Here is a 23,600-nt window from a genome sequence, read left to right as displayed (position 1 = left end):
TGCCAACTTTGCAAGAGACCCTTAGGTTCAACACTAGACTCACAGCTATGAAATACCACTGAGGTAAACCACCCGCTACTCACTCGAGGACATTTTCCCATTTTTTGTTCAGGTAGAGTGGGAGGGAGAGAGAGGAACAGAGAGAGAGAGAGAGAAACATCGATGCGAAAGGAACATATCGAGTGGCTGCCACCCTCACGACCAACCAGGGCCGGGGACAAACTGCAACCGAGGTACATGCCCTTAGCGGGAACCGAACCCGGGTCTCTCAGGACCGCAGGCCCACACTAACCGCTGAGCCAAACCGGCCAGGGCCCACCCGCTACTTTTGACTCCATCCTCTCTAGCTTAGTGTTTCCCTGTTCTTTAGTTATTTTGCTTGCTTATATATACCTGTACTTTTTTAAAAAATTGCATTTAAGCAACCTCCTTCAGCCTTGTCCTAAGCAACATCTCAGGTAATTTTTCACCAAGTCACCAGTTTGATGTGCTACTTTCTCTTAACTTCACATTAAAATACTTAACTACTGCCCCGCAGGTGTTGCTCAGCGGACTGAGTCTAGTCCCATGGATTGAGAAGTCCTGGTTTGATTCTGTCAGGACACATGCTTGAGTTGTGGGCTTGATCCCCAATAGGGGATGTGCAGGAGGCAGCCAATGGATGTTTCTCTTTCACATCCATGTTTCTCTTTCCCCACTTCCTCTAAAAAAACAAAAACAAAAAACTCAACTACTTACAATTAAGGTTTCTGTGTATTCATACTAATTTAACCAAATTGACCTGACAAAGATCCACACCACTTTGCAAAAACAGTTTTAGGCCCATTGAAGGGTTAAGAAAGGTGATGTCACCCTGGCAGGTTTGCCTCAGCGGTTAGAGCGTAGGCCTGCGGTCCTGAGAGACCAGGATTCGGTTCCCGCTAAGGGCGCGTACCTCGGTTGGTTTGTCCCCGGCCCTGGTCGGTCGTGCAGATGGCAGCCACTCGATGTGTTCCTTTCACGTCGATGTTTCTCTCTCTCTCTCTGTTCCTCTCTCTCCCTCCCACTCTACCTGAACAAAAGATGGAAAAATGTCCTCAGGTGAGGATAAAAGAAAAAAGAAAGGTGATGTCAATCCCAAGAATCCTATGCTTTCCAAGGTTTCAGGAAAAGATCATTTTTGCCCCTACATAATCTCAGCTCCCACTTCAAGATTTAGTTCAGATTTCACATATGTTGACACAATATATGACTGCACAAGACCTTCAGAAGAGTTTTTTGCTTTGGTAATGGTGTTTAATGTACACAGGCAAGTTCTCCCATAGCAACATCTAATTAGTATAGCAGCCAAAAAAGATGCACCCTTCTCAAAATGTTTGGAAGGCTACTAAACCAACAATGGTTATCTTGGGGTGGGTGAGTGGAGGGAGGGGTGTGGCTTTCCACTTCTGAATCTGAGCATGCGTTATTTACCCCCCAAAAAAGCCTATCACCATTCTTCAATATCTATGTTATTAAAGGACAAAACATTTGGGTGTAGTCATTTGGGTGTAGTCATTTAGTCTGGTTGTTAGTTCTAAAGAACTGCTTGGGCTACACCCACTTTTTTAAAGATGGTCTTATCTTTCTTCCTTTCCCACTAAACAATCTTTATGGAAGGATTTTAGTGAATCTGCTTTACATAGGAGAAAATTAAAAATTTTTTTTTCCTTATACCATATTCACCCATTTGGGGATTAAGGAACATTTTTCTCCTAATTCATAGTTACTCTATAAACCTATTACTGAAGAGAACTAAGACTAAAAAGGTCAACAATTTTACTTGTTTCTAACTTTGATGAATAAAAAGACTTGTAGATAAATTTTTTAAAACGGATATGAAATTACCTCATATTACTATTCAATGTGCAAGGACTGACTATTCACAACACACCTTACTTAAAAATTGTTACTAGGGTTTTGTAAAAAAGCATTTAATAACATTACATCTTAACCTCAACAATAAATTTGAGGGCTAGTGTTATGTACACTGACCTGGCAATTACTACATTTATAACTATACCCTGAATTCTTCAATCATTATAAACTAAAATCACTTAAAATTTTATGCACATATAAAATTAACACAAATTATGCACATAAAAAAACACTTTAAGACATCCAATGACAAAAACGGCTTTCTTGCTCAGTAATCTATATATTGTGGAGCTAAACTCTCCCATATATCCACAATTATTTTATATGACCTCATAATTAGTTTCATAAATTACTGTATTTTTACTTTTTACAACACAGTGTAAAAGTCTTTATCTTTCTAAAATTAAGCCATCTGGCTAAAATATATACAAAAAATACAATCATTAGTATGAGAACCTTCAAAATTATTTCCTTGAGAATCAAAAAGCAAGTCAGTGGCCTATTCCATATTTAAAAATTGCTCATAATTCTTTATAAAAATAATTTATTAAGAATCAAAGGCAAAAGTTAAGTTCTAGATCTTACCCCACTGCCTTCCAAAGTTGTCTTTGATCACAATTTTATGTTCCAAAGACTTTCCTAATATCAAGTGTCTGGTAAATTTCCTAAGCGATTCTACTCTAACAGACTAAATTTTAAGTGCTAAGATTTCAGAGGATTCATTACAAAATGATTAACTGACCAAATAATAGTTTGATTTTATGAACAAGTGTAAATGCTTTTTAAAAAGCAATCAGGATACTATTCTAAGTCTATAAGTAGCTCCAACTACTTTGCAACAGTGGGTATAAAAAGTAGAAAGTTAAAAATCAGCAAATGGAAGATCAAAGTTTATTTACTACCTGCATACAAAAACATATTGCACATCAAACAAACAAAATAAAAAAAAATTTAAAAAGGAAAAAAAAAAGAAAAAAGAAAAGGAAAATATACTCTACTGAAGACTAACATGTAGTTTATACAGAATAAACCTTCTGGAAATTGATCTTTTCAGTAGTTCAGGTTATATCTGAATGGACATGACTAATTCACCTTAGTGTTTTAACTAAAGCTATGTTTGATTTTTAAATACTGTACACTTTAATAAATAAACCAAACAAAGCCTCAATATAGAACAGTCACTGCCAATATCACCCAGTGTCCCTGCAGATGAGTTTAACAAATGTATTCCAGTGGTCTGCAGATTTTCCTCTACATACAGCATTTTAAAAACACATCAAAACAGACCAGTTTCCAGACTAAACTACTGAAGAAATTACAATTCAGTGCAAAATATTTTAGACTGCATTTCACTCTAGTTTTCCTCAGGTGAAGAAGTGGTTGCATATTATTAAAAATGTAACAAAAGCAGCTAATGCTTTCATAAAGAATATTACGTTAGGGATCCCACCCCCCCCACCCCCCCATCTCTGCCATATTTTGAAAACAAAATAACATTTCCTATAGCCAGCAACTTTTTTTAATGTTACATATACTATTCTCAAGGCACATCTGATGATATATTTTATAACACAGTAGGTGTCAAAGTATGTTTAACATATGATTTCTTCAGGATCCCTCCCCTTTCTGAATTCCAAATGGAGGAACTGAAAGTGCGATGTAAAGACTGGCGATCCATATTCTATCTTTGGCAAGCTTGTACAAGCACTATTGTAAAATGTAATGTAAAAGAACTGTAAACTAGGAACTTCTTCAGTTTATGAAACACCATTCAGGACTGCTGCTTCTTGAGTGTTCTCTTCTTTTAAGGTATTAATCTTTTCTTCTCCTGGAGTACGCTGCTGTAGCTTAGAAATTTCATCGCCAGAAGCACTAGTTGGGCCATTTATTGTCTTTTCAGAAGGACCATGCTCTTCAATCACATCTTTTGCCTGCCAAAGGGAGACAACTTTTTCAACTTCTTTATAAATGAAATCTATAGCTAAGGAGGAAAACAGCTACATAAACATTAATTAGCTAATAAATAATTTGTTTCATACACCACAATGGATCAAATCATTCAAATATTCTAAAAGTTCAAAACAAATACCAATGTACTCCACCTCTCTGGGTCTTTCAACTCTTGGTCTCTAGTACCTAGAGGTCCCTAAACCACAGGGATTGAATCTGTACTTGCTTATTACTGAAAACTTGTACCCAATTTTATTATAACCAGTGGAAAGCTTACCATGTAAAACATAGTTAACACCCTAAGTTAAGCAAATAATCATCTACTTTACTCACCTTTTTAAAAATTCAGTTACATATCAAATCCTTTAAAGCATTAAAAGAATTGACACTTAAAGGTCTATCCATCACCAAGAACAGGTATGCAGCCTATTGCTCCCCAAATTAAGCAACAGTCTACCAGCCCAGTATCTTTGGGCAGACTGAACTTTACAAATGCTATTTAGAGTTCTAACGGAAAAGTATTTCAGGCTCAAGCATGCATTCTATCTTCAGTAACCTGGGGCCAACAACAAACTCAAGAATAGTCTTTAAAATATTATTCATCTAGTTGGGGGAAACAAGTGATCATACAGAAAATTAAGTAAAAATAAAGCTAAATCATACAAAAAAAAAAAAAAAAAAAGAAGGCAACAAAACCTACAGGTTAAATTCTCCTTACCATTTCTTTCTTGTTTTTAGCCAAAGTTTCCCTTGGGAGGTTTCTTTGTCTGCTCTGAGACTCAGCTCTAGAAATATAATCTGCAACTGTGACTGTTGAAGATGAGAAAAAAATTACAGGTGTTGAAAAATACTTCTAAAGTTTATTTATGGATAAAGAGTAATTTTACTTTAAAATAAACTAATGGTGGGTTACCCAATTTCAAAATTTTCTTAAGCTGGGTACCACCTCCAACCAAAAACAAAGCTTGAAAAATGTGCCTGTGACTTAGTGGTAACAATAAAAAATTTTAAGCTGGAGATCGAGGAAGCCTAGATTAATGTCCTCTTTCACAGGAATCCAGCCATTTGCTTCTGTTTAACGGCTGTGGCATAAGCTTGATACAGAAATCCACAACCAAGAACAGGAAATGCAGCACTCTAAGCCCAGACAGTATTTGCAGTGGGGAAAAAATGGGGCAAATTTGGTGTTAACTATGGTGTGGCATACTTCTATTTGAAAATTTCATCAAAGATGTAAAAGGTTAATCAAATATTAATTGTTCTGGTTTTTTTGTTTGTTTGTTTTTGTTTTATTTTTAAATAACACAAGATGAAATCCAAGTGTGGTATTTTATGGTTCCTTTTAAACATTCCACACTAGAAACCATTCTGAGTGATCTACAATAAAAAACTACAAGCAAACTAAAGTTGACAGACAACCATCCTAAAAATGTAAATAAACAATGATCATGGTAAGAGAAGGGCCACCATGAATTTACTAACCACTCCTCTCCCCACTTTACCAATCTTTCAATCTTTTGAGGGACTGGCTTGGGGTGGGGTGGGGGTTGCAATAAAGCGGACGGATGGCAGTTGTAATACAGAAAAAAGATTAACCCGAGCTAACATCCTACTGCCAACCCAGTGCCACAACTGACTTCTTGTCTACAGGTACTCTGGTTTAGTCCCACTAAATTTATACCTCTGAGGACCTGCGACTTCAAATTCACTTATCTGAAGAAATATCAAAATAACCATTCTCTTTCTTTGATAGAATTATTTTCAATCAGAAATTCATGAAGAAAAATCCTTGATTATGTGAAATATGGTGTATTTTAAAGTAAGGGAGCAGGTTAATTATGTAAAGAATGAAAATTCAAGTAAATTTCAAATTAAAATACTAGGTATGAGAAGAATTGGTCTACCAGGTTCAAATTATATAAAAATAAATCATTGATATATAATAGAAAACTATATATTTAAAATTCATTTTTTCTTAGTCATAATTTAACATGCTAATAATTTTATAAGATCCAAGTGTCATCTAAAACTATTAAATGAATTTTTTAAATCTCAAGGAAACATAATTCAGAATACATATTATTTATTAGAAACACCACTGCAGATGTTTCTTGTCTAAATTAACTGCCTTTTTTCTTCCAAATTTTAAGAAACTCAGTTCGCTCATTTTAGCTATAAAATTCATTTAAATTCACTGCTAATGAAATATAAATACGTTTAATAATGGTTTCCAAAATTGGGGAGGAAGATATTATCAAATCATCTTTGTTGTTGGGTCTACATACATGGTGGCAAAACCATTCTAGGAATTATTCTAGTTTGAGGAGCACCTTAAATAAATCTACTGTTTCTATAATTCAGCCCTCAGTGATACCTGGAAGAACTCATCTACCTAGAAACCCTGACAAGTCTTGTTACCCTTCATCCATTATATACAGACACAAAATAATATACTTTGATATAGGTTATCAATTAAGAGGCACTTAGCTGGAAAGGTAAAAACTTACCAGTGCCCCTCCTGTCCCCCAAGGGGAGGTAAAACCAAAACAACCTCAGTTGATTAAAAAGCAAAAACAAACAAACAAAAAAAACTATCTATAGCTAGTCTTTATAATATAAGCCACTCAAAAATTCAATACAGATTAATACACATTTATAATATATAGAAAAGATACAGAATGTGCAACATAATTTGGACTCTAGAATTTCCTCTAAGGGTTCCAAATTAATCAGCTGGACACTAGTGTATTGTCACCTTCTAAGAATAATAAAGAATATTCACTGTTTAATCTACATTAAGGACAACACATTTTAAGCAAATGAGACAAAAATAAATAATTGTGTATTTGTGCTCGCTTCTGCAGCACATATACTAAATAACTGTGTATTTAAGAGAATATTGATATTCTTTAGATGGAAGCTGCCTTCCTAGAACTGCTGCCAGGGGCAATGAGAAAATGGTGTGCTTGTTCTAATCTTGGGTTTTGGGTTTGTTTTGTTTTGTTTTGTTTTGTTGAGGTTGAGGGTTGCAGGAGAGTAGGGAGGGGACAGGCTAGGGAAGGCAAGGAGTTTTAAATATGAAAAGTAGTTTTCCCAAAGAACAGAGCAAAATAAGGATAAATGCAATATGGAACACAAGTTATTGAAAATTCCGTATTACTCAAATTTCAATTAATACCACGCAGAAATCTGCCTCTTCTTTAACAAACCCACTACATTATTTCTTCTCTGTCCACTGACTTAGTAATAAACCACCATCCATCTACTTAACATCTACTTAATAAATTACACTGTAATTTATCCTATGATAAGCCCCCATACTAATAGCTTGAATTTTATTATCTATAAAGTATGGCCAGATACAGTCGTCCCTCGCCACTCCGCGCTTCTGCTTCACTCTATCGGAATGATAGATAGCAGAAGTGCAGAGCGGCGAGGGAGACTGTATAAATAAAGAATCCTACTTCGCGGAAATTCATTTATCGTGGTAGAGTCTGGAACTGATTAACCATGATAAACGAGGGCCAACTGTACTGTTATTCACTGCCGTGCTAGCTTGAAAAAAACAAAATACAATCTCTTGATCTAAAATGTATTTATAACATTAAAAAGAGTAGGAAAAGGGGAAAACAAATATTTTCTGGAAACTTTCTAGTTTTGACAATATTTAATTCCTTTTAAATTTACAACTATCTTTAAAACATGAATTTTTCAAGAATGGGAACTAATAACCTTAACTGGTTTTTCCAAATGTCTCTATAATCACTAAACTTAAAATACTAAAGATACTGGAATTTACATTCTTTAGTTGGGGAAAACACATGAAAGAATTTGCTCTGGAAAGAATGCAAAATTTGATTAGTTTAAAAGGGGTTTATTTCTGGTGCACACAAATTCTTCATTGTGAATATACATGTGATTCTCTGTACACAAGAAATGGAATTATGTTCAAAATAATATAGACACAAACAAGTTTCTTTGAAGTTACTGACATGACTACTTAAAAATTAATATTCTAAAACTAAGTAAGTACTATTATTAATTTGAATAGTTAGTAGGTGTAGGGAAAAAGCATCACACTACAATAAACAAAAACATAACATGCATTCCTCTTATTAGGAGAAAGACACTTGCGAGTATTTTTCTCATTTATACTTTTAAAAAAAACTGTGGGTATAACAATTCCCACAAAAATTAGGTGCTGAATGCAGACAGAGTAAGCAGGCACCATGCAAAAGCTGTCCAGTTTTGCCAATCAACCTCAATCACAATCTACAACACAGTCCCTGGGATGGCAGGCCCCAACTCAAGTGTGAATAATTTGCCGAGCAGATAAAATAATGGTCTTCTCAACAGTATTTCCATTGAAACAAATTGAGACATAACATTAGTCAATTAGACAGGATACCAAACATTTACGGTGTCTAGGAAGAATGCATTTTCTTAAGAATAGTAGTCTTATTAGTTGAGGAAGCAATGCACATCTTGAATGTATGCATATGCACACATGTGTATATGTAAGTATAATATATTTAGAAAGCAGACACATGACAATTTTTTTCATGCTTATGACCTGGTGGTGTCAGCAGGTCCACTCAAGTTACCTGGCTGTCTATCTTCTGCCTGACCCCTGAAACGACGCCTGCGGCTACGATTGCGTCGCTGGGGTTTTTTTTCACTATCATCTGTAATTGCAAAATTTACCATGAACTATTCTGATAAAAACAAAACAAAACAAAAACTTCGTTCCTTCAATGAGTCAAGAAAGGGGAAGAGAAGAGAACCTTCTAGTTAAATAGGGAAGACAAATCAACATCAACTACTGACAGGAAAAATACTAGTTTTAAGGATTCCAAATAAATTTACAAAATGAAGTCATCATCTAGAAATTAAGAGGGTTTTAACTCTTAATTACACAAACTTTAAGACAATTTAAAATTGCCATCATTTGGGATAAAGTTTTCCTCTCCAATACAGTTTATTTTTTAACCAAAGTTAATGACATTTTAGTCCTTTGGAAATTAATGCCTACTCAATATACATACTTTCACTTAGTGTTACTTATAATTAATTTTTAAAGATGTAAGCTGAAAGCCCAATTTTGGTTTAGGAAGAATAAGAGTATTAAGTGCCTTGAAGTCTATGTATTTGTGTTATTTAATGGCATCAAAGGGCACTTTAATAAACCCTCTCAGTTTCAAACACTTTGGCTATACAAATCTGAGAACTAGACATTTAAGACGGACACAAAACCTACTTTTTTTGAAGCACTAGAAACACCCAATTTTCAAATTCTGTTTGGTTTTAGTTTTTTAAAAAGTTTCATACATTAACAGTATTATACTATATATCCTCCCCCTAAATGCTTACATACCTAGCCCATTTTCATTAACTGAAGCTGTATCAGATTCAGTCATTCCATCCATCAGAACAGCATCTTCATCAGTCCTTCGTCTACGAGACCGCCTACGACGGTTAGTACTGTGATGAGATTCGCTGGCATCAGTGTCTGCAGTCTGATCTGATTCTGTATTATCAAGTAAGCTGTATGGATTGCTGTCTGGATCTTTGAGCACTATATGCATGTCAGAGGCAAGAAACATTTGTTTAAGAGAGCTGCAGTTATTAGGAATGTTCTGATCTACATTGAGCTATATTAATAATAAAGAAACTTAATTTCCCCCCAATAATAATATATTCTGCCTTCAAATGTTTTCCGTATCACTATTTTACCTGGAAAATAACAAATATAAAAAAACTTTAAATGGCAATGAAAAATTAAAGCAGAAGATGAGCAGACACCTCAGCTTCCTACCATTTCTCTTTGACTTATTTTGAAAATGTTAGGATATAGTACATTATTCTGACATTCACATTCCTAGCTAATCCTTCCCAGGGGTTAGAAAAATTTTTAAAAAGAGAAAAATAAATATTTAGCTAATATAAATTAATTCTAAGAAAGAGCTTCTGTCACCTTTATTGAGTTCAAGGCGACTGTTGTTTCTTTCTGCTAATATTAATGGACTATTTCCAAATAATACTCAACAACACCTCCACTCCATGACTTACCAGAAATCTGTTACTATAAAATGAAGCAATCAAAACAAGTCTATACACACACACACACAAAGAAAAACAAACTAAAAAAGTTGAAATTCTAACTGGTTATAGCAAAATGTGGACATGAAAGTTGACCAGTACGGCCACCTCCAGAAACAAAGAGTGAAGGTGGGATAAGGTGGGGTGAGGGTGGGAAAGAAAAAGTTTTAAGATATAATTTGTAAGAAAAAAATACCCGTCTTACCTATGTGCATTTACTGCCTCCACCAATCAAATTACAGAAGAAATTCACCTAATCACGACTTTTCTAAGTTTCCTTTGGTAACAGCTAGCAAGCTAGCATCTTTGCAAAAAACACTGTTTATCCATTAATCATAAATACTAAGTACATTTATTTTGCAATTCAGCATACTATAATTTTATAAACCTTGGTAATAGTGAACAATGTATTAAAATATAAAACTTGTTACCTGAAAGCCTATAAACTAAATTTTAGGGATTAAAGAATTTCACTTAACTACAGAGTATCTTTTAAAAAGTCCCTAAATTTTGTGATATTTGTTTTTTTCTAATTTGTAAGTACATTTGGTATATATTTAATTATACATACAAATGTTCTATAACCTTTAAAATACTATACTTTCATAGGGCATAGTATAACATTAAGAGTGGTTTTCTTGAAGTGGTATACAAATAATATGTTAAGATTATATCCCTGATATAATCTAGTCCAAGTATCCCTGACAATTCTACCCCCACTCCATTATGCTAAGCAAGAACATTCTAGCAACTCTACAACTCCACTTAAGTTATAGCACTTAAAATTTTCAAAAACATAAGAAGTTGCTTGCACACCTCAAATTTCAGTCTTCCAAACACTTATCTTTACAACTCAATTCCTCAGTTTTAAAAAAAGTTTTAAGTTGACTTCACAATTTTTTCCTGTTCCCAAAGTAGTTGTATAGTGTAGCAAAAAATGCTTTTCAGTGACTTTTCAATATTAAGTATACGAAGGTATTTGGATCTAAGCATAAGAATTCTCTGGGTCCGTCTGGCCAACAAATACATCAACACTCAAATTCTATAGAGAAAACATTCGAAATACGTAAGCCCCCCAAAACTGAAGTTATAAATATCTGCCCACAGAAAGAGAATCAGCCAACTAAAGTTTCTGACCCAAATATTCTAGCCAAACCTTCAATGATAAACACTCTACAAGGCTTTTCCTCATATTGTTTTGCTATGTTGTACTATTTTCCTCAGACAGTGAATGGCAAGAGAAACTTCCAAAAATGGGTGGCCCTGGGAAATGAACTAACTTGTATAAAGTTACAATGTTTACAAAGAAAGGATGTTGACATAGTATATAAAAGACTACCAGAACTGATGGAGGATTTGCCACCACGTGGTCCACCACGACCTCGACCCCCTGAAACACTTCTGCCTCTTCCTCCTGGGCGTCTCCTACTGTCACGCTGATGTCGGCTCTCTCGATCGTCTTCTCCTGCCAATGACCAATCACTCAGCTCATCTTTACGCTCAGATTCTGTTTCAGAGGGGTTAGACAGCTCAGAGTTTGTACCTTAGGAAAGAACAAAACACAAGCAAAATTTTTATAGGAATAGAAAGAAAAAGGTAAAAATTTTCAGTTATTTCCTGCAGATGACTGTTTAAATAACCCTATCTGGCTGCTTCTAAATAAATACATACATACATACATAAAAACACTGATTCTGAACTTTCTTACCTAAAAAATAAATGTTATTATACTAGTAATCTAGTATCTAGTTAAAACTTGAATTGTTTTACAGCCAACAGAATAGAGTATTACAGAATACAAAATATTATATTATACAAAAGTGCACTTAATGGAAAAATATTTTTTAATTTGCCCACTTTTAGATATAATATCAAATAAAATGTAACTGCTATCCAGTATTTAAAAACAAATTTAATCATATTTAGAAAAATAGTTATATAGTGTATTTTACCATTATTTTAGTGATTCTAGGAGGCATTTTTTTTTTCATATTTTAACATCTCTGAAATCAGGATGTTTCTGATAACTAATGGTCTCTTATAAACTAGGAGTGTATTTTTAGTGGCTGTACATAAAATAGCTGTTTTATGAGCAAGTCTCTTACCAGAATACAGTATTTGAAATTACTGAACACATTTTAAGAGGGTTATTCTGAGAAAAGACAACTTCAAACTAACAACGGAATTAAAGCCATGATCAACAAGACAAAACTTCAGCCTGATTTTAAAAGTTCAGACCATTTCTGACTTACAAATGACCTATTTTAAAAGTGACCCTTTAAAAATTTAACCACCAGGCCTGGTCAGTGTGGCTCAGTGGTTGAGTGTCGACCCATGTGCCAAGAGGTCACTGGTTTGATTCTCGGTCAGGGTACATGCCCAGATTGTGGGCCAAATCCCCAGCGGGGGCATGCAGGAGGCGACCAATCGATGTTCTCTCTCATCGATGTTTCTATCTCTCTCTTCCTTTCTATCTAAAAATCAATAAAAGGAAAAAAATCCCATTTTCTTCTGGGGAAATAATTTAAAAAATAAAAATTTAAACACCACAAATATGTTATAGAAGCCTACAATATCATTATTACTATAGTAGATTTATGTGACACTCACAATCATTTTCACTTCCATTCTTAGGTAGTTCTGAGATGTCACTTCCATCCTTTCCTTTTATCATATACCCAAACATAACTCTTTCAAAAGTCCAGTTCAATTTCTAGGTTCAGACCAAGTTAAATGAAAACAGACCTCTCCCCTTCTCTTATATCCTTAGACGTAATGTATACCTATCATGCAGTGTTGCCGAATGTTGTTTTCTATTTTTTTTATCTCTTTGGATCTACTTCTTACTTGGTCTATGATAAATTTAAAGGGTGAAGCTCTGTCTCATAACTCTAAATGCCCCCAGATGCCTACCAATGAACATAACCATTTTTTCTTGTTGAGTAAATATGCTGCAAGATTTTGAAGTTCCTTTGCTAAACTCCCAAATAGAAGTGATTCCATGATAAATTTAAGTTCCTTACATTTAAATGTTACAGTCATTTGATGATAAAAGCAAACCACAAGAGCTCTTCAGATGCAAAAGTTAGGAAGTTACTAAGGTACAGAAAATAAAATGTGAAGTTTAACAAATGAAGGAGGCTACCAACTTCCTTTTCTCCTTTGAAAGAACTCTTCAGCACTGGCAATTTTGGCTTCACAGTTAGAGCATCAGCCCTCGACCTTGGACTTAGGGTCTCGGGTTTCATTCCAGGTCAAGGGCATGTTACCTGGGTTGCAGGTTTGATCCCTGGCCCTGGTCAGGGTAGTGCAGGAGGCAACCAATTGATGTGCTTCTCTCAAATGAATGTCTGTCTCAGTCTGCCCCCTCCCCCTTCCTTCCACTCTATTGAAAAAAAAAAAAAAGGAAAAATATCGAGTGAGGATTAACAAAAAATACATTAAATAACTCTTCAGTGTATGGTTTTTCTCCACAAGCCATTAAATATGGATGTAAGTTGTCAATTATATTAAGAATGGATTAAGTATTAGCTGGAAATATATTTTAGGAAGAGTACAGTAAGTTTCTATTATTCATATTCAAATCTTTGTTAGAAATAAGTGTCTCACAGAAGAGCATGAATCTCCCAAACACTTCTTTTTCCAAAGACAAAAAAGAACTTTATTAATTGATGGTTTGTTGAAATAAGGGCAATTTATCACTTCACAAGTAGTGACGAAAACCTATGGAATATGTAAGAACTTCTGAATTTATTTACAAAAATTTTTAAAAGCTTTAAAAATAATTCATGAAACTGAGTCAACTTTTAATGACTTCAACAATTAAAAGACCTGTTTTTAATAAAATTTTAAATCAGATTTTCCCACTCTAAAACTTCTAAAATCACCTATGAAGATGGTTCACATCCTTTTCAATGATCCTGTTATGCTAAACTTAATAGGTATAATACCACATTATATCAAATCCACATGCCATCCATTCATTCCAAGACATATTTTGTGTGCCATTAAAATAATGTTGCCAATTAAATGGACACCATCCATTATATGACACATACCAACTTCAGACATGTTATATTAAGAAAATGTTTCTTATATAGTTTATATGTATTATCTCCTAAAAATGTTATTCTGCTATTAAGTGGACAAGATAATCTATAACCAGATTTAAATGATTTTATTTCTCTCAAGCCCACTTAAGTTCCATGACTATTTCAAGAAATACAGTATTACTCCTCTGTAAAGATTCAGAGGTTAAGAGTGCCATCTACTGAACAATTTGCATGCAGAGCTTTCTTCAGTCCCAGTGACATTCATATTCCTCTACCACTCATGTAATTTTTTTTTTTTTTGGTACGTGCCCCTAGCGGGAACAGAACCCAGAACTCTGGTCCGCAGGCCGATGCTCCAACTGCTGAGCCAAACTAGCCAGGGCCACTCACATAAATTTATTATCTACTCTCAACAAAAGCATTTTGCCAAAAAGTGATCTCTCATCAATAATCTGCCTTGACTTCCCACAGAGGGTCATAAAATTATTCAAGGAAGTCATCCTCATCATCCAAAAAGCCAAATCTGATTATTTGTACTACTAATTTGTATACCTCTAAAATCATTCAGTATATACTTAATTTCTAATAACTACTGTTTTTCTTTTGTATTAAAATGTATTTTCAGGACTATAATAATAGTTTACAACTCTCAGCCCTTCACATGCTAAACTATTTTACTTTACTGGAATTTGCTTTTCATGTTTCAATACAGGGTTAAGTTTAAAAACAAATAAAATCAAGAAATTAAGATTTGAAAGGAAAGGGAAAATTAACCTTCCAACTCTACAACAAATAAAAAAATAGTGCACACTTGACATTAAATGATCCTCAGTCTCCCAGATGGTGTGGCTCAGTGGTTGAGCATCAACCCATGGACCAAGAGGTCGCCAGTTCGATTCCCAGTAAGGGTACATGCCTGGGTTGCAGGCTTGATCCCTAAAAAGAGGGCATGCAGGAGGCAGCTAATCGATGTTTTTGTCTCTCTCCCTCTCCCTTCCTCTCTCTAAAATCAATAAAGAAAAAAAAAAGATCCTTCAGTCATACATGACACTGAAATTTGGATATGGAATCTGCACACTGTAAGCTTTCACGTACTCCCTAAATGCGTTTATATTAGGGCTTATGAAATAGTTTTTCCAAAGCAATTAGAATAGCATAAGGGAGTGGAGAAGAGAGAAGGAAAGGGAGTGAGGAAGGAAAATAATCAGATCACGGATAAGATCCAAGTCCAAATGAAGAAAAATGGAAAACTCCAAAGCTGAAGAGGAAAAGTGAGAATTTAGGATTAGAGAATTACTGACCATCACCATCCACTGGCCCCTCATTATATGGGTTAGGCCCCATCCTCAGAGTAAAATACACTTTAGAAAAATGTTAATTAGGTTCTAATTTTTAAAGCCCCCATTTTAGTGAAACACTGTTATTTCAAAAAATAAATCCAGAGAAGTTAATATTCAGGACTCCTGAATGAGCCAATAACAAATATTTTAAAAGCTAGTACAGATATAGTACATATCTGCTATATGCAATCTTGGCACAGTGGTTAGCATATTTCTCCTTTTTACTTTCCTCAGAGGATACGCAAAAGATGATTCGATTCCTAGCTGTATCACCAGCATTACTAGATTTCTATTGGAAAAGACATACAAATGTACAAGGAAAATATTTGAAAATCAAGTTTCATATATATGTATTTATTCTAAATATGTAGAATAAATGATCATGAACCACCAACTTAACAAAAACACGTTTCATTGCACTACATAGCTGTTGAACACTGCATGCCTTTTACCATCATTAATATAATGTATGCCATCACTAGTACTAAGACATATACCTCAGAACTATTCACTACCTTCAAAGTCAAGATAAAGTGAGGAACAAAATAATATTAAGCAAAAAATGTATTGGAGCACCTAAACTAGAACTAGTACCAAAAAAAAGTGTTTTTTTACCATAACCGGAGGTGTAATTAGGGCCCCGACGACCTCTGCCTCTTCCACTATAAGACCTAGAACCTTGTACAGAAGAGACGGTACTTTCATCAGTGGCATATCCTTTCTCTTTTTCAGGCCCTCTGGTGGAAGAAGGTCTGAAACCCATACCAATCTGTCGTAGCTGTTCATCAATCTGTAGGCGTTCCATTCTTAGTTGTTCTACTTCCTATAATCAAAACAATAAAGGGTAAATCTCATTTGTAACTTTTTGTCTTCTTAAAGTCTAAAACTTGAGCTACATTCCCTACCAATTACAGAAGTTGTGATCTTGGGCATTTGGTCACGTACAATTTGTGTTTCTAGCAAACACAATCTGCAAGGTCACTTGCTGATTCGAATTCACCAAACATTCACTGATGCCTTCGTGTGTGCCAACCATGCTAAGTGCTATAGGCATGCAATGTAAAAAACACAAGGACTCTCTTCCTCCAAGGGGATGTTTGACAAGTGTTAAAATAACCCATTTATTACATAGCTAATAATTACACAATGTTACTAGATTTAGCTCTGTAAGAGTTAAAACCCTGCTAAATGAGGTTCATTTACCACCTATGAGGTACCATTAATAACCTACTTTCCTATCAAAATAGTGACACCTGAGTTGTGACCTAGATGAACTAGTAGGCCTGTTCATTCAGAAATTGAGGTCATTACAGGGTGTGAAAGTAAGGTGTCTAAACAAACCTCTTAGCTTTATAAAAGTTAGTAGAGTACTGGAAGGCAAAACATGCCAGATTGAATTGAGACTTATATGAAGATAGGTTTTAAAGAATGGAATGAGATTATCAGAGGTGCTTTCAAAATATTAACACAGCTCTGGCCGGTTTGGCTCAGCAGTTAGAGCATCAGCCTGAGGTCCAGAGAGATCCGGGTTCGGCTTCCGCTGGGGGCGCGTGCCTGGGTTTCGGCTTGTCCCCGGCCCTAGTTGGTCATGCGGGTGGCAGCCGCTCGATGAGTCCCTTTCACGTCAATGTTTTTGTCTCTCTTTCTCTTCCTCTCTCCCCCTCCCACTCTATCTGAACAAAAAATAGAAAAATGTCCTCGGGTGAGGATAAAAAAAAAATTAACACAGCAGCTATAATATGAGTGATTAAAAAGAAAACATACTAGACAAAGCAGTTGAGGGCATCACTATACTCTAAACAAGAGAAATACAGCAGAAATGAAGGAGGAACAATAGAAAATAATAAATACAACTTTTAATTATTTGTGTGGTTTTTCTTTTCTAAAACCCTTGCTCTTTATCAACTCTAACAGACTACATTAGAAACAATGGTTTAGAATTATCACATGATGTCTATGAGGATAATGCATATGATTCAGATAATACCAATTACAAAGAAAGCCAATCTTCACTCCTGATTCTGTGCCTTGTTTGCATGTAAAGCATCAAGGTCAAAACAAAACAGTTCCAGTATAGAACATGTAGGTACATAAGTGATGACAGTGTTCCTATAATTTAACAGTAAGGAAAGAAATATAGAAGTTCAAAAGAAAAGAGCAACAATGAGCATGAAGCAAATCACTTCATTATGGCAAAGGACCTTTTATTTCTAAATTCTCATAAAGAAAAACAGGGCATACCTGAACCTAAATTAAATGTAAACACCTGAAATTCATTACAAACAAATATCAAATTAATTTAAATTTAAGTTTAATGTGGGGAGCAACAATAATATAAATGTGAATGATATACAAACCTTTAGATAAGCAATATGATACTCTAAAAGAACTTGAACATTTCCGATGCTTTCTTTAGTGCCAACAAATACAAATGGAACCATCCCCTGTAAGAAAACAACGTCCTCAGGCATTTAATATTTCAAGAAAGTTCCAGCCTAAATATGACATACCAATATATAATTTTGGATAACTTTCCTAAAGCACACAGCAATTTATATCTATTAAACTTCAAGACTTAAAAATATACTGTTAAAAAAAAATCAATATAATTTGAACAGAGATTTTCATTAACTTGTTATATTTGCACTACAACTTAGCATTAAAAAATTTAAATCAGTTTTTACATTTCTAATTCAATCTAATTTTCTAAGTATATAAACCAACATTTAAAGAAATTTCTGGCATGAATATACAGACTATACATCCTATCACTTTAGCAGTGATAGGTTATCCCTTTCATGTGCGCTCAGATAACAAAACCTTCAATGTCTATGTGTTGGAGAGAATGCTTCTCAATTAACAAAAGTATCACCTGCAGAGTATAAATACACAAAAAAATGAAGTAATTACTGGTAAGGGCATATATTTAGTCACAGGTATTAAAAGCAAGTCAAAAGATTAACCTAAACCTGGTTTACTTTCCTGAATTTCAAAAGAGAAACGTTTTTAAAAAGTGGAAAAAGAATTAAGATAAATTGATGATTTTTTAAAAAAAGAAATACACTTCTAGCTTACTATTGAATAAGGAGAATGAGTAAAGCCTAAATAAAGTGATCCAATTGGTTTCAGTGTCTCTTCTCATTTTCTTGATTTTACAGAATAGTTCCTAACAGTTATGGAACTAAGTGTAGCTTACAACTTTTGATTCTGTGTAAGAAATTACTCTATGACTTGTTTTCTAACTAATTTTTTAAAAATTTAATTGGTGAATTTTAGATATGGGAAATTAAAAAGTATAAGGAAATATGACAGGGCAAATGTTAAGGCTGCAGTACAGAACACTGCTATAATGGAGCTTACAGAAAGTTGTAGTAACCTTCAACAACTATGAAGACATAAAAAAAGAGAATCTAGCACAGCAAAAGAAACAATCATCAAAATGGAAAGGCAACCCACTGTATGGGAGAACATCATTGCCAACGATGTATCAGATAAGGGGTTAATTTCCAGTATATACAGAGTGCTCATACAACTCCACAAAAGGAAGACAAAGAACCCAATTAAAAAATGGGCAGAGGAGCTGAATAGACACCTCTCCAAACAGGACATACAAATGGCCAAGAGACATATGAAGAAATGCTCAACATCACTAATCATCAGAGAGATGCAAATTAAAACAACTATGAGGTATCACCTCACACCTGTCAGAATGGCCGCCATCAACAAATCATCAAACAACAAGTGTTGGCGAGGGTGTGGAGAAAAGGGGACTCTAATACACTGCTGGTGGGAATGCAGACTGGTGCAGCCGCTATGGAAAACAATATGGTGCTACCTCAAAAAATTAAAAATTGAACTTCCATTCGACCCAGTGATCCCACTGCTGGGAATATACCCTAAGAAGCCTGAAACACCAATCAGGAAGAATATATGTACCCCCATGTTCATAGCAGCACTATTTACAATAGCTAAGATCTGGAAACAGCCCAAGTGTCCACCAGTAGACGAATGGATCAAAAAGCTGTGGTACATATACACAATGGAGTACTATGCAGCGGTAAGAAAGAAAGATCTCTTATCCTTTGAGACGACATGGAGGGACCTGGAAAGTATTATCCTAAGTGAAAGAAGCCAAGCAGAAAAAGACAAATACCACATGATCTCACTTATATACGGAATATAATGAACATAACAGTCTGAGGAATACAGTAGACCCAGACACATGGAAGTAGGGCACAGACTGACATCCCTCAGAAGAGGGGATGGGGGGTGGGGGGGTGGGAAGAGATAAACCACAGAACTTATATGCATGTATGCATGACCAATGGACATGGACAACTAAGCCGGGGACAGGGGGGGGGGGGGGGGGGGGGGGTGCCAATGGGGTAAAAAGGTAAAATATCTGTAACAAAAAAATAAATAAATAAATAAAATTAATTAAAAAAAAAAAAAAGAGAATCTAATAATTTAAGCTTAAGAGTAAGGAAGTCCTGATCCTGTCCTCAGGAATTCATAGACAAATAAGAGGATGTAAAGGTGAATATAAGGCAGAGGAGGGTGGTGAGGAATATCTAAAAAATTTTAAGCACAAACTGTATTTCTGGGACTATACTATTCATTCTAAATCTGTATCTTATTTTATGTTCATTAAAAAGTAACATTTTAAAAATCCCAATTTTACAGGTGAGAAATCAATTTGCCCAGTCATAAAATTAGCCAGCCAATTTCATATCCTTACATAATTCCAAGTAACATTCACTTGTTAATTTCCAGAATTTATGTTAAGGAATAAGGAAACAAAGTTGCTGCTATAAAGGCCATCACAATCTCAGAAAAGATACTAAACATTCCTGTAATAATCTCACTGTACACCATCAGTGATATGACAGAATGTCAATTATGCCATCCCATATGTGGAAAAGTACAGGAAATTATATTATCATCATCACTGTTAGGAGGTATATGGGGAGGTATAAAAGGGTATAGGAGGGAACAAATGGGTGATCAACGGAGACCTGACTTGGGGTGACGAACACACAATACAGTGTACAGATGATGTGTTGTAGAATTGTGCACCTGAAACATATAATTTTGTTAACCATTGTCACCCCAATAAATTCCAAATGGGGGGTTATTATTACCGTTATTTAAAGTGGATGTTAAAAATAACAAGGATTTTATCAAGTAGGTAGACAAGGGAAAGTCAAAGTCATTCCAGACAGATGATCTGCAAGGAATAAGAGAAATGCAATGCCTTGACCATGCACTGGAAATGTTATCGTCAAAGAAAAGAAGAGGTAAAAAGGTACATATTTTAATGGCTATTATAAAGTCCTAAGAAAAAAATTTAAAGAGTAAATAATTATTACTGAATCTATAAATTCATTTGTAAAAGTTATTTCAGTGAAATTTCTATTTTAAATTTGCTAAAAACTAATTGCTTATTATTAATAGATGGTATTTAGACAACTAACTAGCACTCAGAAAAATAAAGCTGGATCCCTGTTCCTGTTATACATCACACCAAAAAAAAATATTCCAATTTGCACTGCAATTTTGCATTTAAGTGTGCTAAAAATTTAAGAAAAATTTCAATCCTCTCAATCCTCACCCAAGGATAATTTTTTCACTGATTTTTAGAGAGTGGAAGGCGGGGAGTAGGGAGGGCAAGAAAAGAGAAACATCTGTGGGGGCCAGGGATCAAACCTGCTACCCAGGTATGTGCCCTTGATCAGGAATCAACCCTGAGGCCCTTTGGTGCAGGGGCGCTCTAATCACTGAAAGAGAACTGGCCAGGGCTAAGAAATGACTTCCGAAGTATCAGTTTATATCAGGTTTTCTAACCTACTAAGTAAAAATTTACACATCTAAAAAATAAAAATACTTGGAAAGTAAAATATAAGTGGATTTCTGAGTAATCTATAAGTAGGAAAGACCCTGCCAAACATGACACAAAATTTATGTCATGTCATAGAAGCATAAGTCTAAAAAAAAACAATGTAAAAATTTCAAATGTCTGCACAGAAAAAAATCAAAAGAAACAAAAAATATTTGCCAAACATATGAAAAGACTGATTTCTTTAAAATGCGTAAAGTTCTTATAATAATAATACAGTAGAATAAAGACAGACAAAAATAGCCAAGCCCAGTCGGTGTAGCTCAGTGGATTGAGAGTTGTTCCATGGACTGAGAGGTCCCGGCTCGATTCCACGTCAGGGCACGTGCCTGGATTGCGGGCTACATCCCCAGTGGGGGGCATACAGGAGGTAGCAGATGGATGTTTCTCTCACATTGATGTTCTCTCTCCCTTTCTCTCTCTCTCTTAAAAAAAGACAAAAATATGCAAGTACACCTGGAATGGCACAAATTAAAGTTTGATTAAACTCAATATTGGAAAATAGACACATTTTCGATACTGGTAGAAGAAATGTGTGGGAAAAATTTAACAGTATCTAAATATTTAAATACCATATACTCTTTGTTCTAACAAATCCACTTTCAGGAATTTACTCTCCAGTCATAAGGGATGTCTGCAGCAAAACTCTTTTTAATAGCAAAACAGATAAGAAAAGGCAACTGACAACAGATGAAAATCTGATAGGCATGATGGAGAGAGGACAGCCATAGAAAGGACATAGATACACATTTATTTATCACACTATACCCTTCTGTGCTATTCTTTTACACAAACATATTTTTATCTTAATTAAATGATTTAAAATATGTATCAAGTACCTACTCTATATAATTAATTGTGCTAGGGAAAAAATGAAAAATATGAGATTCAAATTTTATTTGACTTCAAGGAGTTTATGACCTGGCTTGGAGACATAAATCAGAAAATATATAAGACGAAAAGAAAATCATTAAATACCTTATTATACCAACAATAATTACTATGAATACAGGTGGGAAAGGTCATCTCAGACCAGAGGTGAGTCATCAAAGACTTGAGAGAAAGCAAATTATAAACAGTCTCCAGGGGATTTAGAGGCTTAAACTGTGAAATGGTGGCCCGAAATAAACCAATACCAACCTTCAAATTCTATATAGTATTATAGATTTCTAGCTTCTCTTAAAAATATCAGAAGATGCAGCAACACAATGCAGCCATTCCCACTAGATTAAAGCTGAGCAGCATCTGCTTCTTTTATAGAGACACTGGATGCCCTCCCATTCCTATCTTGTAAATCTCCACCTGCTTAATCGTTTACATAATCTGATTGGTTTCTATAAGCATTTAAATTTAACCCTAGCACAGAAATAGCATTAACAATGACCAATACCACAAACACTAAATAGCACACATTCTTATTGATGAAGGGGAACCTAGAAAAATTCACTTGCAACAAGACAGTAAATATTAAAAAGCAACTGGGACAAATCAAGCTAAGGGAAGATCAGATATTAGTATCAAGCTAAGAGATTTATACTTGAGTCATTTAATGGCCTTCACCAGTACACATCTTGATCTTGATACTAATTTTTAATGGTAGTGGTATGCCAATGGACCTCCATTATTTTATATATTAAGCATAAAGGGGGAAAGTGCCCATTATAGTAGTATGACACCATCAATTTTATTCCTTATCTCAAAGGCATCTTCAAGTTATGAAAAATGGGGGGAAAGGAAGGAAGTTTGCTTAAGAATAAGTAAAAGTTACTTGCGATTTACAGCAATTTTCGAAACAATGCAAGATGAAATCAATCTGAGCCACAAGTACTCATATGTATAATTATAACACTAAGTCATTTGTTTATCCTCATTGGTTTTGACTGTATTTACCTCCACATTATAACTAATTAAAATGAATAAAGAAGTGTCTTTGATAGGTATCTTTACAACATACTTAAAGTGAGACTATTTATCTAGGTTAAATATCTAATTTTCTTTTTAGTTTTATGAGACTGATTCTATCCAACAGGCTAATAAACTCTCCAAACAGTAATCTATTTGTGCAAAACTGAAGAAGTTATGCATGTACTACTAGAAGATAATCTGAAGGAAAATCCTTGCCTTATATTCAGACAGACCAAGATTAAGTCAACTATACAGAGCTGACTTACTGGAGCCACAAAGAAAAAATATCCTGAAAAGTGATGTATGAAGAGTAAAGAACAGCACTGTGAACAAAATATCAACATGTGTGAAGAATGACTGAAAAGAAATTTCAGAAAGTTTGTATCAAAATGGCAACATAAAAGCTTAAACATTTCAATTAAGAAAATGGTCAGTGCTTTCAAATTGTATAAAAATGTCAAG

At 34.6% G+C, this 23,600-nt stretch overlaps 1 protein-coding gene across 8 annotated transcripts in view; it reads right to left on the bottom strand.

Moving 5' to 3' along the window:
- Window positions 1-2,771: 2,771 nt before the first annotated feature.
- The window catches only part of FXR1 (FMR1 autosomal homolog 1), a 58,001-nt gene continuing 37,172 nt past the window's right edge, over window positions 2,772-23,600 (bottom strand). For 2 of the 8 annotated variants that reach the window (XM_036242689.1, XM_036242692.1), the window contains exons 11-17: window positions 17,695-17,781; window positions 16,103-16,160; window positions 15,953-16,015; window positions 11,285-11,488; window positions 9,221-9,421; window positions 4,565-4,656; window positions 2,772-3,827 (exon numbers count right to left, since the gene is read on the bottom strand). In XM_036242689.1, coding sequence (XP_036098582.1) covers window positions 3,654-3,827; window positions 4,565-4,656; window positions 9,221-9,421; window positions 11,285-11,488; window positions 15,953-16,015; window positions 16,103-16,160; window positions 17,695-17,781 — 879 coding nt within the window. In that variant the 3' untranslated portion in view covers window positions 2,772-3,653. Of the gene's footprint in view, window positions 3,828-4,564; window positions 4,657-8,450; window positions 8,532-9,220; window positions 9,422-11,284; window positions 11,489-15,952; window positions 16,161-17,694; window positions 17,782-23,600 lie in introns of all 8 variants that reach the window. The other 6 variants (XM_036242685.1, XM_036242693.1, XM_036242687.1 and 3 more) reach the window with 5 other exon arrangements.

Source organism: Molossus molossus, unplaced genomic scaffold (genome assembly GCF_014108415.1).
Source record: "Molossus molossus isolate mMolMol1 unplaced genomic scaffold, mMolMol1.p scaffold_m16_p_5, whole genome shotgun sequence".
In the NCBI taxonomy this organism is placed as follows: domain Eukaryota; kingdom Metazoa; phylum Chordata; class Mammalia; order Chiroptera; family Molossidae; genus Molossus; species Molossus molossus.
Note: the sequence above shows the minus strand (reverse complement) of the source record. Positions and strands in the feature narration are given on the sequence as shown.